Source organism: Palaemon carinicauda, chromosome 26 (genome assembly GCF_036898095.1).
Source record: "Palaemon carinicauda isolate YSFRI2023 chromosome 26, ASM3689809v2, whole genome shotgun sequence".
Classification (NCBI taxonomy): domain Eukaryota; kingdom Metazoa; phylum Arthropoda; class Malacostraca; order Decapoda; family Palaemonidae; genus Palaemon; species Palaemon carinicauda.
In genome coordinates this window covers 36,470,800-36,487,625 of record NC_090750.1, presented here as the reverse complement: position 1 = coordinate 36,487,625, position 16,826 = coordinate 36,470,800, and the positions used below count along the sequence as shown (strand labels likewise).

The 16,826-nt window shown below is 45.6% G+C and overlaps 1 protein-coding gene across 2 annotated transcripts in view; it reads right to left on the bottom strand.

Annotated features, from left to right (window-relative positions):
- Positions 1–16,826, bottom strand: part of LOC137619489 (zinc finger protein OZF-like) — a 76,018-nt gene that overhangs the window by 25,385 nt on the left and 33,807 nt on the right. The window contains exon 2 of one of the 2 annotated variants that reach the window (XM_068349557.1): positions 4,573–4,736. In XM_068349557.1, the coding sequence (XP_068205658.1) occupies positions 4,573–4,713 (141 nt within the window). In that variant the 5' untranslated portion in view covers positions 4,714–4,736. Of the gene's footprint in view, positions 1–4,572; positions 4,747–16,826 lie in introns of both variants that reach the window. The other variant, XM_068349558.1, reaches the window with a different exon arrangement.

Here is a 16,826-nt window from a genome sequence, read left to right as displayed (position 1 = left end):
GTAAATTCTCTGGGAATATCGCCGTAGTTATATATACCCAAGGAAGCTACCCTTTAGGAACTTCCATCAGGACGACATGACCATCTCACCCAAAAATAGATTTTTCGCTTCGCTCAAAATCCGTTTTATATGACATTCGTAGATAATTTGTATTTTTCCTAACTATACAAACCTTAGCTACTTACATGGGGTAATTACTTCGGCGTAGCTGAATGACGAGCCATTAGAATTTTAACGAGGGTTTACTACCCCACCGCTAGTTAGCGGGGGGTAGGGAGGGGTAGCTTGCTAACCACCCCCCCCCCACACACACACACACATTAGTGAATGCTTCACTTTGCTTAGAGGTAGGACTTATCCCGGGGGACAGGGCTGGCGGGCAAATATGTGTAAATAGCTAAGGTTTGTATAGTTAGGGAAAATACAAATTATCTACGAATTTGTCATTTGTTCCGTAACTGAAATACAAACCACGCATCTCCTCACTGAGAGAGGATTTTCGCAACAAGTTGCGAAAAGGATGTCTGGACACCTGCGCAAGTCATCTGTAGGGGTCTACCAGGCGAAGTGGCGAGTCTTCTGTGGTTGGTGTCGTGGAAGGGGTATCTCTCCACTCGATGCCACTATTCCAGCAATAGCGGAGTTCCTCGTGTATTTGCCGGAGGAAATGCGCCTTTCAGTCTCGGCAGTGAAAGGCTAACGCTCAGCCTTAAGTCTTGCCCTCAGGCTTAAAGGAGTGGACATTTCTTCCTCGCTGCAACTTTCCCTTCTCATACGAAGTTATGAACTTACCTGCCCTCATTCGGAAGTGAGACCTCCTCCATGGAACGTGGTTCGAGTTCTCAGGTCTCTGAAGAGACCTCCCTACAAACCATTACGCCAGGCTTCAGATCGCCACCTTACCTGGAAGACGGTGTTTCTGCTAGCGTTGGCCTCGGCCAAGCGAGTCAGCGAATTGCATGGTCTCTCGTACGACATCGCCCAGTCAAGGGGATGGGGGGAGGTAACGTTCAGGTTCATCCCTGAGTTTGTTGCCAAGACTCAGAATCCGGGAGTGTCGGACCCTAGGTTTGACTCTTTCCAGGTTTCGAGTCTTCGTTCTGTAACAGATGACCCAGACCATCTCCTACTGTGCCCAGTAAGGAGTCTGAGGTTGTATCTTAAAAGAACAGCTGCAGTTCGTCCCCAGGTGCAAGCCTTGTTTGTGAGCACTGGGAAAATGAAGAGGAGGGTCACCAGGAATACTATCTCGGCCTGGATTCGCAAGGTAATACACTTGGCCTTGAATCCTGACCCTTCTCCGTCACATCGCCCTAGAGCGCATGATGTCAGGAGCATAGCTATGTCCCTGGCCTTCAAGAAAAATTATTCAGTGACGCAGGTCCTGCAAGCTGGGGTGTAGAAGCGTCAGACCACTTTCACGGCCCACTACCTGCAAGATGTGACACAAAGGCGGCTCAATATGTTCTCTATCGGCCTTGTGGTGGCTGCACAACAGCTGGTCTAACCTCAGGCTCCTTAATGGACAAGTAGCAGAAGGTTGAGGGCATTGTTACCCAGTTTTAGTCTGCGTGAATGAAAAGATCTGTCTGGCCCTTATTCTTTTCTTCATCCTCTCCTCCCTTGAAGAAAGCAGCATCCTGGGTTCTCTGCACAGCTGACCTCAAACCACTGCAGGTAAACCATGCTCCCTTGTGTTCCTAGTATTAAGTGTAATACTGTCATGTCCCCATACCCTGACGAGGTGGTATTGGGAGAGTCCTAGCCTAGAATTCCATCTGAAGAACTCCAGGTCAACTTCCTCACCTTCGCACACAGCTTATGTAGGCCGCAGCAGTTTCACAGCATGCTAGCGAGGCGCAGGGACTCCTTATTTCCTGAGTACTTACACACTCGAATATGGAGTCCCCGGGCAAAGCCAAAGCCAGTATGGCAGGGACTTACCTCCCTTCCTAAGGGTTGAGTCACCCCATATAAATAGCGTGGTTTGTATTTCAATTCCGGAACAAATGACAAATTCATAGATAATTTGTATTTTTGCTAACTATACAAATCTTAGCTATTTACACATATTTGCCCGCCAGCCCTGTCCCCCGGGATAAGTCCTACCTCTAGGCAAAGTGAAGCATTCACTAATGTGTGTGTGTGTGGGTGGGGGGGAGCAAGCTACCCCTCCCTACCCCCCGCTAACTAGCGGTGGGGTAGTAAACCCTTGTTAAAATTCTAATGGCTCGAGCGGGAGCTTCGGAGGAGGTTTGGGTAACGGAAGAAGAGTCCTTGGGATTTTCTCCTTTCGAAGAAAACTTCGAAGGAGAAATATCCCGCCTGGACTTCTTCTTACGTCGCCGAGAAAAGCTCTCCCACTGGGAGGTAGACCACTCCCTACACTCACCACACTTATTACCACTATTACACCGTTAACCTCTACAATAAGGGCAAAGGGTGCGAGGGTCGGTCTCGACCGCCAACATGAAAGTTCCACAGGGGCGTTCGGGTAATCCAGGACAGGTGCGCATATTCGCAGAGGCCAACTTCACACTCAAACCTGTAGGAGAAAAAGCAAAAAGACATTAATGGCTGTCAGAAAGAGGCGAGGGTGAGAGCGGACACGTCTGACTACCACCCGAGCCGAGCGCAAAGTGAGCTCAAGCACAGGTGTGTGTGAGGGGGGGTAGCAAGCTACCCTCCCCTACCCCCGCTAACTAGCGGTGGGGTAGTAAACCCTCATTGAAATTCTAATGGCTCGTCATTTCAGCTACGCCGAAAATAATACCCTTGGAGGGCGAACCCTTGAGCCCCAAGGAAGACCAAAGCTGAAATAAATTAGACAAATTAAGATCCTCCCCCGGGGGAAGAGGTGAAGCTGCCTCGCTTAGAGGAGGCAACGCCATCTCTCGAACCCCGAGATCGTGAAACAGAACCACGGTCTATGCTACCACTTGCCGGTCTCTCGAAAGAGACCGATCGAGCGGGAGCTTTGGAGGAGGTTTGGGTAACAGAAGAAGAGTCCTTGGGATTTTCTCCTTTCGAAGAAAACTTCGAAGGAGAAATATCCCGCCTGGACTTCTTACGTCGCCGAGAAAAGCTCTCCCACTGGAAGGTAGGCCACTCCCTACACTCACCACACTTATTACCACTATCACACCGTTAACCTCTACAATAAGGACAAAGGGTGCGAGGGTCCGTCCCGACCGCTGACATGAAAGTTCCACAGGGGCGTTCGAGTAATCCAGGACAGGTGTGTATATTCGCAGAGGCCAACTTCACACTCAAACCTGTAGGAGAAAAAGCAAAAAGACATTAATGGCTGTCAGAAAGAGGCGAGGGTGAGAGCGGACACGTCCGACTACCACCCGAGCCGAGACCAAAGTGAGCTCAAGCACAGGTGTGTGTGAGGGGGGGGTAGCAAGCTACCCTCCCCTACTCCCGCTAACTAGCAGTGGGGTAGTAAACCCTCGTTGAAATTCTAATGGCTCATCATTTCAGCTATGCCGAAAGTAATACCCCTATTAAATAGCGTGGTTTGTATGCCAGTTACGGAACAAAGAAAAATTATAAAAATTTCAAAGTAATTTTCAACAAAAATTGCCCAGTTTCCTGCAGAGAGAAACAAGTGCACTCTCTGGCGGCTAAAATCAAATCGAGGTTACAGTGAGCTGCAGGGGTGGCAGTTGCCTCCCTCCTCCCGACAGGGTATTTACCTGCCAATTGTTTAGACCTCGGTAAAAGTTTTAACAGCTGTATTCCAGCCTTCGCTGTTATCCTTCGCCTATAGTAAAGAACAAAGATTTGTATTCGTGTAGGAACAAATATCTTTCATAGGAGGTAAGTGAATTTTCCACAATTCCTGGAAATTAAATGTTATTAACTTGTCCAAGATGAAAATGAATTACAATACTGGAGTCAGTTTTGTATGAGTAATCATTTGGAAGAGCCTGAAGTGTAACTGTAATGTTATTCCCCTTTAAAAATTAACCAAGCATAAACATCACTCAAGCAATGCGCTACAAAGCTGGATGACATCTAGTGTAGAAAGGAATCAAACCCAACTAATCTACTTTTAGCACTAGGTCATTCAGGTGTCTTGTCTTCCTCTCTAAAAGGTGAAGTGATTACCTATTGATGAGGTATTTAGGAAAAGGAAGCCTGGAGGCAGAATATATAGGTTTATGAAAAGTACAGTTTTTTCAATAAATTAGTAACCCTGGTGTAAAAATGATCAGGAATAAGTTAAACATGAAGGTGCTAATGGGGCGTCTCACTCAATTAGACCTTTAAATAGACAACACAAAGGTCAGAGTTTGTCAAACCAGCTCTAAAATAAAATTCTTTCAAAGCAATATTTCATAGTTGTAAATTTACTGTCATTCAAAATAAAATGTACTATAAGTTATGTCTGGTTTGCAAATGATGAATTCAAAATATTAATTATGGTACAGTTAATCAACCCCCATAAAATAAACACTGAACAGTAAGAGGTCTAAAGTACTTTCCCAAGTAGAAGTGCATATAATTCTTGTACAAATACACTTAAACTTTAAAGTGTACTTGGTCATAGTTTATTTTTCTTACCTGAGCTGCACAGAGTACTTGGTCAATAGCTGAGCTGATATCTCCATGAATTATATCAACTGATGAATTGCAATCTCCATGCATTATATTCAAAGAAGGATCAGAACTTATTCCATATTCCTTGTTCATCGTTACTTCCATTTCCGAGTCTTTACTGCCCTTTTCTGTGGAGTAGAGTATAAACAAAATGGTTAAAGGCAATACCTGCAAATGGCTGGTCAAATTAAAAATAGAATTTTAAAAAATCTTTCTTTTTTCTATACTCACCTAATGTTTTTATTGCTTCTTCTCTGGAAGCCTGGTTTAATCAACACTTACCCGTAAAATTCTTTTAACTTGAAAATTTTCCTATTTTCTTTTGCTTCAAGAGCATATCATGAAACAAGGTATAGAACCCCGTAGCAGTAAGTGATAGGGAGCCCAGGTTGTATTGTTGATAAAATAAGCTTCATTTTCGAAGACATTATCCCTTCTCTTGATACTATTAGGCGTATAGAAATAAGAAACTTTATTCTCCAAATTCTATCTATTTCTATGAATACCCCTTAATGTTCATTGCTGACTCTCACACACTTTTGGAGGTAGGATGCAAGTGAAGGAATGAGAGGGATAAATTTCAGTACTGTACATATAATCCAACAAGGTTAAGGGTTACCAACCTGGTCTATGTTACATGTCTAGTTTACTTTGATACACCGTTTAAACTACAGTTTGAAATTACTTTAGCGAGCGGAATGATAGGATCAAAAGAACCTGCTCAGTCTTCTGCTTCACAATCTAGCAGTCGTATAGAGCAATCATAATTGTGGACTAAAAAGGTTTAGCTGCAGAAGGAACTAAAGTACGTAGAGATTTCAAGGGTCTAGTGTGAGGCTTTCAAATCTGGAGAACGCAAGGCACTTCAGAACCCTTAGCCATACCATGTCGAAAACACAGCTTCTCATCAGGTCACTGAAGTTAAACAATGCTGGGGCTGGTCAGTAATTTAATGTGTGACTGCCTTGGAACACCAGATGCTGTTGGCAACAAAATCACAAATTTTAAGCAATTTGTATTTTTCCTAACAGTACTTACCTCGAACTACTTTCTTAGGAGTATCTGGGATTTCCTCCCATCCGAACAGAATTTTGTGTAGTTTACCCTACTCCCATTTTCTATGCGGGGCAATCTCTGGCGGAGCAATACGCGCTCAGAGACGACCCGGGGTCAGAGAGCATGCTTGCTCAGGTCTCGATCTTCAGTAAGTTTTGACAGATAGGTTTCTACTAAGTCCTGTAAGGCTCTCGGGGTAGGATGGATAACCCGAAAGTAGTTCGAGGTAAGTACTGTTAGGAAAAATACAAATTACTTAAAATTTGTGATTTGTTCCAACACGGAGTACTTACCTCGAACTTATACCTTCGTAGGTGGGAGTGTCCCACAGGACCCAGAGACCGTGATGAGGAGAAAAAAGGGGAACCTAGATAGGAGGTTAGGTTCTGCTGACCCTCCAAGAGAAAACACGAGAAATAGGGAAAACTACCCAAAAAACTATCTTAGTGTCTAAATAAATCACCTCTGTAAAAATCCTTGGAGACACAGTGAACCCTCGTTTATCACGGTAGATAGGTTCCAGACCCGACCGCGATAGGTGAAAATCCGCGAAGTAGTGACACCATATTTACCTATTCATTTAACATGTATACTGTATTCAGACTTTTAAAACCTTCCCTTGTATGTAGTACTGTTAACAAACTACCCTTTAATGTACAGAACACTTAATGCATGTACTACAGTACCCTAAACTAAAACAAGCACAAATATTAAAGGCGATTTTATATCATGCGTTTCCTAAACACGCCAAAAAGCACGATAAAAAATGGCAACCAATGTTTTGTTTACGTTTATCTCTGATCATAATGAAGAAACAAACGCATTTAGTGTACACATCTGTGTATAGGTTAGTTTTTGCATCGATTATATTGATCATACAGTATGTTGATTTTGTTATTATCAATGTTTTTCTTAGGACTTCCAAATGAAATGTTTTTCTTTACGATGCCGCCTGAAACGACGGCGTCATAAAGTACGCTCAGTAAACAAAGAAGGCATTTAACGCGCATGATGAAAGTGATAAATAATGATATTACAGTAAAAGCTTTTAGAAAATATGTTATTACAAATATTATTTACCGTATCTATATAAAATCATACAGTACATACGTAGCAAAGCAGGAAAACAATTTATGAGAGAGAGAGAGAGAGAGAGAGAGAGAGAGAGAGAGAGAGAGAGAGAGAGAGAGAGAGAGAGAGAGAGAGAGAGAGAGAGATTGTTTTACGTGCGTAAACGTAAATTTTAAACAAAAAAAAAAATATGATAGGTTACAACAAGTATACTCTTCAGACTTTTAAAATCTTCCCTTTAACTTAATGCATACTAAACTAAAACAGGCACAAATATTAAAATGTTAGAATATCAAAGTAAAAAATAAAGATTGCTACTGTACTCACCACAAAAGAAGTTGAAGAAAAACTTGAATGATGATGGCGAGGAATTTGCTGCACAGTAGAAATGATGATGATGAAGCTGATGATGTCTTCTACTGTGCAGCCAATGATAGTATTTTACGTCTCTTCAGACGGAGGTGTCTTTTCCTGGGACACCTCTTCAACTTCTTCCTGGGAAACCTCTTCAATTTCTTCCGAAGGCGTACTAGCAGGAGGAACTGGCTCTTTTTTGCGAGGCTGGAAGAACATTGTGATCGGAAGTTGCTGCCGCTGCTTCTTTTTTCGCTCTAAGAGCATCCTGTAGGGAGTCATGTCTTCATCGATTTGGTTGCACAATTTCATAGAACGAACCATATCCTCGTCCCACTCTTGCAACATTTCTTTCACCTCCTTTATATGATTGCAGACCTTGGCAAGCCGTTCTAATGTTAAGCCCGTTTCTTCGACATTTTCTTGGGTCTCTTCCTGTGTTTCGCTCTCTTCTTCACTGGCCGATTTCGTCAGGTCTTCTAGGTCTGCATCAGTTAGCGGCTGGGAATGGCAGTCCAACAACCTGTTGACGTTTTCAGTCGTCATGTCGCCAAACCCGTCACCTCCAATTATCGCAGCCAACTGCACAGATTTGCGTATTGCAGAGTGTTGGATTTCAGACGGAGTAAATCCCTCGTCGTCGTAAACAATCTGGGGCCACAACTTCTTCCAGCTCGCATTAACGGTTGCAGGTTTCATTTCCTGCACTGTCTTCTGAATGTTCTGCAGGCACGTGGCTATGGTGTACTGCCGCCAGTACGCCTACAAATTAAAATCTTCATCTTCATCTTCTTGGGCAGCATCCACACACGCAACGAGGTCCGCCAAGGTATTCTTCGTGTAGAGGGCCTTGAACGCCCTGATAACCCCTTGGTCCATCGGTTGAATTAATGACATGGTGTTGGGTGGCAGGAACTCAACCTGAACGCCCTCACGCAACAGGTCAGTTGCGTGTCCACCAGCGTTATCCATAAGGAGAAGGATCTTGAATGGCAAGCCCTTCTCTAAGAGATATTGACTGACTTGCGGGATGAAACACTGGTGGAACCAGTTGGAGGTCAGCATCTTCGTAAACCAGGCTTTTGGATTATGCATCCAGTACACGGGAAGGAGATTCTTATTCTTATTTTTCAAAGCGCGAGGATTTTTCGACTTGTAAATAAGCCCCGGCTTTAGCAAAAATCCAGCAGCATTGCCACACATCACGAGGGTAACGCGATCCTTGAATGCTTCAAGCCAAAGGCTTTGGCTTCTTCTTTGAACAGGAAAGTTCGCGACGGCATTCTCTTCCAAAACACGCCCTGTCTCATCCATATTAAACACTTGTTCCGGCTTGTATCCACCTTCGGCGATAATATTCTTGAACGTCTCATTCACGTAAGTTTCAGCAGCGGCAGTGTCAGCGGAAGCAGCCTCGCCATGCGGGGAAACGCTTTTCAGGGCGAAGCGTTTCTGAAACTTCGCAAACCATCGTTTGCTGGCGGAAAAAACGTTGTTTCTGACGCTGGGAATCAGTGGATGTCCCTGGTTGAGGTTCATCTACATCATCATCTTCTTCAGCATGGTCGCCATCGTCGTCTTGAGGTTCCTTTGCCGCAAAATTCTCATACAAGCTCAAAGCCTTGGTTCGGATGGTGTTCGTATCCAAGGCTATGTTCTTCTTCCGGCAGTCGGCAATCCACACTGCTAAAGCATCTTCCATGCGTATGATCGTTTTATTACGCGTGGTAACGATTCGCTTCGCTGATCTGCTAAAGGTGATGGTAGCCGTCTTTCTAATGTTCGCCTCGTCCTTCTTGATATAGCGAACGGTGGATTCGTTGACTCCAAAATGGCGGGCTGCGGCCGCGTAACTTCTACCGTCTTTCAACATATCGAGAAGCGTCACCTTCTCAGCAATCGTCATCATCCTTCGGTGGCGTTTAGGCTCACTACTAGCCTTAGTAGAAGCAGAACGCTTGGGAGGCATTGTACAGTAGGGTTTAACAGAAAGTTCAACAAAAAGTTCAACTTAAAACAGTCACGCACAGCACAGATTAAAGTTCACAATAACTTAACAACATCTACACAGCGATACAGCGGGAGAGAAAGTGACCGCGAAAAGATTCTGGAAGTTGGAGATGCGGGCAAAACACCAATCACAGGCTAGATTACAAAATTTGGGTTCTGATTCGTCATCTATCAGCGCTTGAACCAATCACAATCCGTCTTATATGTTACGTAGGTTACCAATTCAAAGTACAAGGTACCCTACGTATACAGTAATAATAATAATAATAATAATAATAAATAATGATAATAATAATAATAATAATAATAATAATAATAATAATAACAATAATAATTTTAATAACAACAAAAACAATAATAAAGGGATTTTGACGAAGGAAAAATCTATTTCTGGGAAGAGGCCTGTGACGCCCGGTGAGAAAGGTCCTTCCTTATACCTTTCCTAATATAAATCTTCCAAATATACTAGAGAAAGATAAAAGCATGGAATGCAGAGGTTACAACCCTCGCGCGAACACCTTGTAGGTTTCGTGTATTAAACAAAGGCGTGTGAAAACCACTATTCACAGGTTGTCTTCCATTTAGATAATCCCTTCATCAATGGGGAGGGCCGTGACAAGCCCTAGAGAATAATAATAATAATAATACAGCTTTACGTACGCTATTTTACGCTTGTTTTGTTGTAGGATGTCTCTCTCTCTCTCTCTCTCTCTCTCTCTCTCTCTCTCTCTCTCTCTCTCTCTCTCTCTCGCTCGTACGCTTATTCGAGATGTGATTTTTGCAACAAAGAATATTATTGGATGCAGTACTACGTACGTATACATACAAAAGATTCATGGAAAAGATGCACATCCATTACATTTGTAGTATAGTAGTAGCCATCAGCAGCCTTACACCATTCTAATATGGTATGACTGCATCTGATTTGCGTTTCATGTTCGATTTAATTTTACTATGTACTGTATACAGTACTGAATTATCTTATGATCACATTCTCTTTTCGTGTTTTATTTCTTTCTGTACTGAATTATATGTCATATGTAATGCAATGAACAATCAGTAAGAGCACATATTACTAATTACAGTATTACTGGAATTACAGGTAACAAAATATCGTATTTGGGGTCGTCAGATATCGCGGTATTTTCGAAATTTCCGGAAAATCCGCGATATGTTTATATACAGTATATGGGTTATGAAAAAAACCCGCTAAGTGGTGAATCCGCGATGGTCGAACCGCGAAGTAGCGAGGGCTCACTGCATATCCATTCACTGACGATGTATCCCATGGAAGGTAAAGGATTTCAGGGTCATTTCAGGAAGGTAATAAGGGAACACCGGGGGGTGGGGGGGGGGGGGGGGGGGGGGGGGGGGGGTTAAGGAAGGAACCTGTGTCTCTTGGACTTACTGCCCGTTGTTTCCCTGGGGTTACACCTTTAAATCTTTTGAAGCGCTGAAATGACGGGACCGAGAGAGAATCCGTCCAGGGACCTCCTCGAACACTCCTTCAAGTAGTGAGCTGTGAGGGTTGACTGACTAGCCCGAGTACCTGCCCTCAGGATTTGGCCGACTGCCATGTTCTTCTCAAAGGCCAACGAAGTACTAAGCCCTCTGATGTCATGGGGTCTAGGCTTACCCAGAATAGGAGTCCCTACACTACTGTAGACTCTCATGATCACCTGCCGTAGCCGGAAGGAAATCGTATTTTTGGAGAATGGTTTCTTTACTAATCCTAAAGAAACGAACAGACTCTTGATTTCGGGTCTAAATCTGGCCGTCCTCTCCAAGTACTTTCGTACTGCTCTGACAGGGCACAGCCGCAAGTCCCTCGGGTTGTCCGAACGTGGGATTGCCGGCACCGAGACTCCTTCAAACTTGGGGTCCCAGGCTGCAGGGTTCTGGGTCTTGGCCACGAAGGATGGTACGAACCTGAAGGTAGCTTCACGCGAGCCCTTCGAGTCTGACACCTCGTATGAAAGTCCATGAAGCTTCCCTACCCGTTTTGCTGATGCCAGCGCTAACAGAAAAACTGTCTTGAGGGTGAGCTCCTTGTCCAAGATGTCCTTTAGGGGTTCCAAGGGAGGTTCTGACAGCATCTTCAGGACTCTAGCCACGTCCCACTGGGGCACCCTAACTGCCTGAGGGGGGCACGATTGCTCGAAGCTCTTGATGAGCATCGAGATGTGTCTGGAGGAACCCAGGTCGATGCCCTTCAGGAGGAAGACTTGTAATTGGGTGGCTCGGACTCCTTCAATGGCTGGGATGGACATATCTACCTCGTCCCTGAGATAGACTAGGAAGTCAGCTATCTCCGGGATGGAGGCTTTCAACGGCTTAATGTTCTTCGTGATGCACCACTTCGTGAAGGTAGCTCATTTTGCCTGGTACACAGCGGCTGACGACCGTCTCAGGTACCCTGACATCCTTGTTGCCGTCTTTGCCGAATACCCTTCCTTCCTTCCACGCATGAAGGCAGAGGGACCGAGGGTTTTTGTGGAACCTCTGAAAGTGTGGCTGCCAGAGAAGGTCTGGTCTGTCCGGAAGGGGCCAAGGTGGAAGGCGTGCCAGTTCCTTTAGTTCCTTTAGATCCGCTTTAGATCACTCTCTCTCTCCAGCCACCAGGGCGCTACCAAAGTCATCCACAGGTTGTCCGCTCGCCTCACCCTGTTGAGGACTTGCCTGAGCATTCCGAAGGGAGGGAAGGCGTAAACGTCGAGGTTGTCCCAAGGATGCTGGAAGGCATCCTCGAACGCCGCCCCCGGGTCTGGCACAGAAAAACAAAACAAGGGGAGCTGTGCGTTGTCTCGTGGCGAAGAGGTCTATTACTGGCGAGCCCCACTTCTGAATCAAGTCTTGGCCACTTCTGGGTGCAAGGACCACTCGGACCCTACCACTTGACCCATTCTGCTGAAGCCGTCGGCCAGGACGTTTCTCTTCCCTGGAATGAATCTGGCCGAGATCTTGATCTGCTCCATTTCGGCCCATTCCAGGAACTCCAATGTGAGGTCGCACAACTCCTTCGATTTTAGCCCTCCTTGCTTCTTTATGTAGGCCACCACTGTGGCGTTGTCGCACATCAGTGCCACGGTGTTTCCCCAGAGCCTCTGAACGAACTCTAGGCACGCCCTTTGCACTGCCATCATTTCCAGTACATTGATGTGCAGGTTCTTCTCTTCGGCTACCCACCTTCCTCTCGCTGTGCTGTCGAGGAGATGAGCACCCCAACCCTCCTTGGATGCGTCCGTGAACAGGAGCATCTCCGGAGGGTCGGCTGCGAAGGGCATCCCCTTGAGGGTGTTCGATCTGTTGTGCCACCACTTGAGAACCTCCTTCGTCTCTGGGGACATCAGGACCACCTTGTGCGGGGAGTCTCTCTGGTTCCAGGCCTCCTTCAGGTTCCATTGTACTCCCCTGAGTTTGAGTCTCCCCTGTGGGACTAGCTTCTCTAATGACACGAGGTGGCCTATCAGCCTCTGCTAGTCTCTGGCTCTCCTGGGCTGATCTGACAGGAAGGGCCGTAGGATCTGGTCCAAGTTTTCCAGTCTCTCCGCGGAAGGGAAGGCTCTCGCCAACCGGGAGTCCAGGACCATCCCGAGGTAGGTCATCCTGGTGGAGGGTATCAGTTGGGACTTCTCCAGGCAGATGGTGATACCCAGGACGTTGCAGAACTGCAGGAGCTTCGCGCCTTGCTCCCTCAGTACTTCCCCTGAGGCTGAAAGCAACAACCAGTCGTCCAGGTACCAAATCAGGCGGATGCCCTGTTCGTGTGCCCAGGCTGAGACTGTTGCGAAGATCCTCGTGAAGACCTGAGTGGGTGTAGACAGACCGTTTGGGTACCCGATTTTACCCTTAGGTACTTCCTGCTGGAGGGGTGGACAGGGATCTGGAAGTATGCGTCCTCGAGGTCTATGGACATCATGAAGTCTCCTTCCCTCAAGGCCGCTAGGACCGACTTCGGAGTGTCCATCTTGAAGTCGGTCTTGCACACGAACCTGTTGAGGGCTGAGAGGTCTATGACTGGTCTTCAGCCCCCTGTTGCTTTCTCCACCAGGAAGAGTCTGCTATAGAACCCTGGACCTGGGTTCTTGACTGGTTCCATTGCCCCTTTCGCCAACATCGCAGAGACCTCTTCTTGTAGGGCCGTCCTTCTCAAGGGGTCTTTCGGTGCCAACCATTCCGCCTGTAGATCTGGTATCAGAGGTGGGGGGTCCACCAGGAAGGGCAACCTGTACCCTTCTTTCAGGACTGTCAAGGTCCACGGGTCCAATCTGTGGTCTCGCCATGCTTACCAAGAATGTTTGAGGCATCCCCCCACCTGATGCTTCGGCAGGAGTAGGGGGCCTCTCTCCCTATCTCCTTCGAGAGGCGCGGCCTGACCGACCTCTTCTGGTGGCCGAATAGGAGGGCCTGAAGGCTGACTGCGCAGCCAACGTTCCTCTACGGGAGGGCTGCAAAGGTTGCTGCCAGGATGTAGTAGGGGCATCTCTCCTGGGCTGGTTAGGTGAGGCGCGAGGGGGGAGAGGGACGTCGGAGGGTGTCCTTCTATGGGCGGGTCTTCTCGCTGGAGGGGGTCTAGGTTCTCCCGCATCCTTTAGTTTCCTCACCCTCTCCACCATCTCTTCCACCTCCTTGAGGGGGAACACTGAGTCGTCCCACAATGGAAGACTCCTCAGGGACCTCGCTTCTCTGTCAGGGAGCTGCCTTACTAGTTTGGTGAGCACAGTGTCCCTTTTCCTCAGTATCTAGTTGGCGGCCTGTGCTATGGATTGATAGGAAAGGAACTTCAGGGCCTTACATCCCAAGCTAATCAGCTCCTTCAGCAAGGCCTGATTCTCCGGGATTGTGAGGTCACGTGAGGACTGGAACCCTACCAGTGTGGAGGCCCACCAATCAAGCCACGATGACACGTGAACCAAGTCCTTGGCCAGCGCCTTCATCATGGAAGTCTCTGCTGGGGAGAAACAAACCGGGGTAATGGTAGCCCTCTCCTCTGCTGCTCCTTGTCCCAAGATGGCGACTGCTGGTTCCACCGCACAGGGGCCCACGCGGTGTCCTTCCGGGAGGTAGAACTGACTCTGTGTCTTCAGGCCCTGGAGAAGTCTAGAGGCGCTCTGGCTCTTGGGAGCTTCCGCATGGTTGGCCACGATCCTGTTAACGTGCGCCAATCCCAGCTTCACATCCTTAGCCAAAGGAAGGGCTAGCGAGGGCCTCTGTTGTACAGGCGCATCCACCAGCCTGCTGAGGCTCGAGAGCCAGACTTCGTCAGTAGAGAGCTAAGGTTTGTCCAGCCTATGGTGACGCCTGATGAGGCCTATCACCCTCCTGTATGCTGAAACTACCCCTGGTGAACCTTCTTTCCCGTCCTATACATTCTAAGTTGGGCGGCCCAGTTCTCGTGACCTCCGACCTCCGACGGGGGGAGTCGTACGTGGAGGAGGCATCTTCCTGGAGTGGTCCAGTCTCCTCGCTTCAGGCAGTAAGACAGGCATTGCCGCTGGAACGAAGGCCTCCGTCCTGGATTTATCCCTTCTTCCGGCGGACCAGGGGTCTGTGGGCTTGCCCGTCGAGGAAAGGAGTTTCTCTCGCTCCGGACGATGCATCGTAGATCTTGAGGCCGGGACGCGGCTGCTAGACCGAAGGGGCGACTCTCTCCGCTGGGCGGATGGAGTCGGAACCTTCACGGACTTATGCCTGTCCCTTGGTGCCTGATGAGACGAGTCCCTCCGTCGGTCATAATTGCTGCTGGAGACAAAACCTACTGGTGAGCGGGACCTAGGGCGCCATCCCGAGGTGCCCGGGACTGCTGTAGCCCCCAGGGGTTGGCTACGGGGGATGGAGACCCGCACCCATTCTTCCTCCGGCGAAACGCTTCTCCTGAACTTCCTCCTGGGGGATCTAGAACGCCTACTCACGTGGCGGGATCTTGAACGGGAACGTGAGCGAGATTGCCTCCTGCGGGACCTATCTCGCCGTCTCCTATGGTCCCTCGGGCCTCCGTCTTCCGATGAGTAGGAGTAGGCCTCGACCGAGGAGCCCGAAGACCTGTAGGACCTCGCTGAAGGGCCTGCTTCACGCCTCGTTGCTGGTGGTTCTACAAGAATAAGGAACGTTTTAAGAATGAGAATGTGCTGGCACTTCCATACAATGAAAACTTTGCTTATATAAAAGTTTTATTGAAAATATTCAAAGTAAATTTAGTTTTTAAAAGTTCAGGAACGGTAAAGAATGTCCTAATAAATAATTCTCCAAATTATAATAGTGGCTCTATTTACATAATTCCACGTACTGGTTGTGACAAGAAATATGTGGGTCAAACCGGAAAATTGCTTAACAACCGAATTAAACAACATCGATATGCAGTTAGGACAGGACAAATGTCTAGTGCCTTGTTTGTCCACACGAACAATTTTAACCACTGTATTGACTGGGAAAACTCCTCAGAGATTTTATTTTGTAAAAATCTTGTTAAAAGAAATATTATTGAATCTGCTTTTATTAAATATTTTAATAATCAAATTTCAAATCTCAGTTCTGGTCTATTTAAACTAGATACTCACCTTGTTAATGAAATTGTAAGGAAGTACAATATAAACATTTAGTTTAACAATTGTTATATTACTAGTATTTTATTATAAACTACAATTGTTCATTCATTTTTAACGACCGTTAGTTATTTTAGCATATTGATGATGCTTTGCTTGTTTGTGGCTTTTATTTTAGTTAAGGTAGGTTTCTTTATTGTATGATTTTATTTTCTATTTTACTTTGTACCCTGAAGAAGTGTACGTAATACACGAAAGCGCTTGGTACCTGGTCTTTTCCTTTCCTGTTTCCTGTGGATTTTACCCTTTAATATATGTCACGTGCAGTTTTGTGACTGATAAGTAATATATATATATATATATATATATATATATATATATATATATATATATATATATATATATATATATATATATATATATATATATATATATATATATATATATATATATATATATATATATATATATATATATATATATATATACAGTGGTACCTCTACATACGAATTTAATTCGTTCCACAACCAACTTCGGATGTAGATAATGATCGGATGAAGAAAAGAATTTTCCCATAAGAATACATGGTAATTCATTTAATTCATTCCTCAGCTTAAAAACCCATAATAAATCCTTAATAAATGGCTACACATAATTACACATAACAATAAAATAACTGCATAATATGAAAGAAGCATGTAAAAAAGATAATTATAAAGAAATAATAAATAAAAAATGTGTTTTATTGCCACTTTACCTTAGAGACAGGCCAACGCAGGTGTAGGATTTGCTACGCCAGGAGACGGACGATCGGCGAGAAGGTAGACATGGTGTTAACATGTTCTTTAAATAAATACTCTCTCTCTCTCTCTCTCATCTCTCTCTCTCTCTCTTGTTCTTCTTCACTGTTAGTGTTAGAGACGTCTATTAATTTTTTCTGAGAGAGAGAGAGAGAGAGAGAGAGAGAGAGAGAGAGAGAGAGAGAGAGAGAGGAGAGAGAGAGAGAGAGAGAGATTAAACAAAAAAAAGATATTAAACAAAAATGTGTTGTGTACATATGATTTTTAATAGCGTTAACGAGTTGAAAGACAGTTAAATGTAACTTAAAAAACAATATCAGCAAATCTGAATTCCTTTATTAACTAAAACAAATATTGATACAAACACACTCGTGTGCGTATGCGC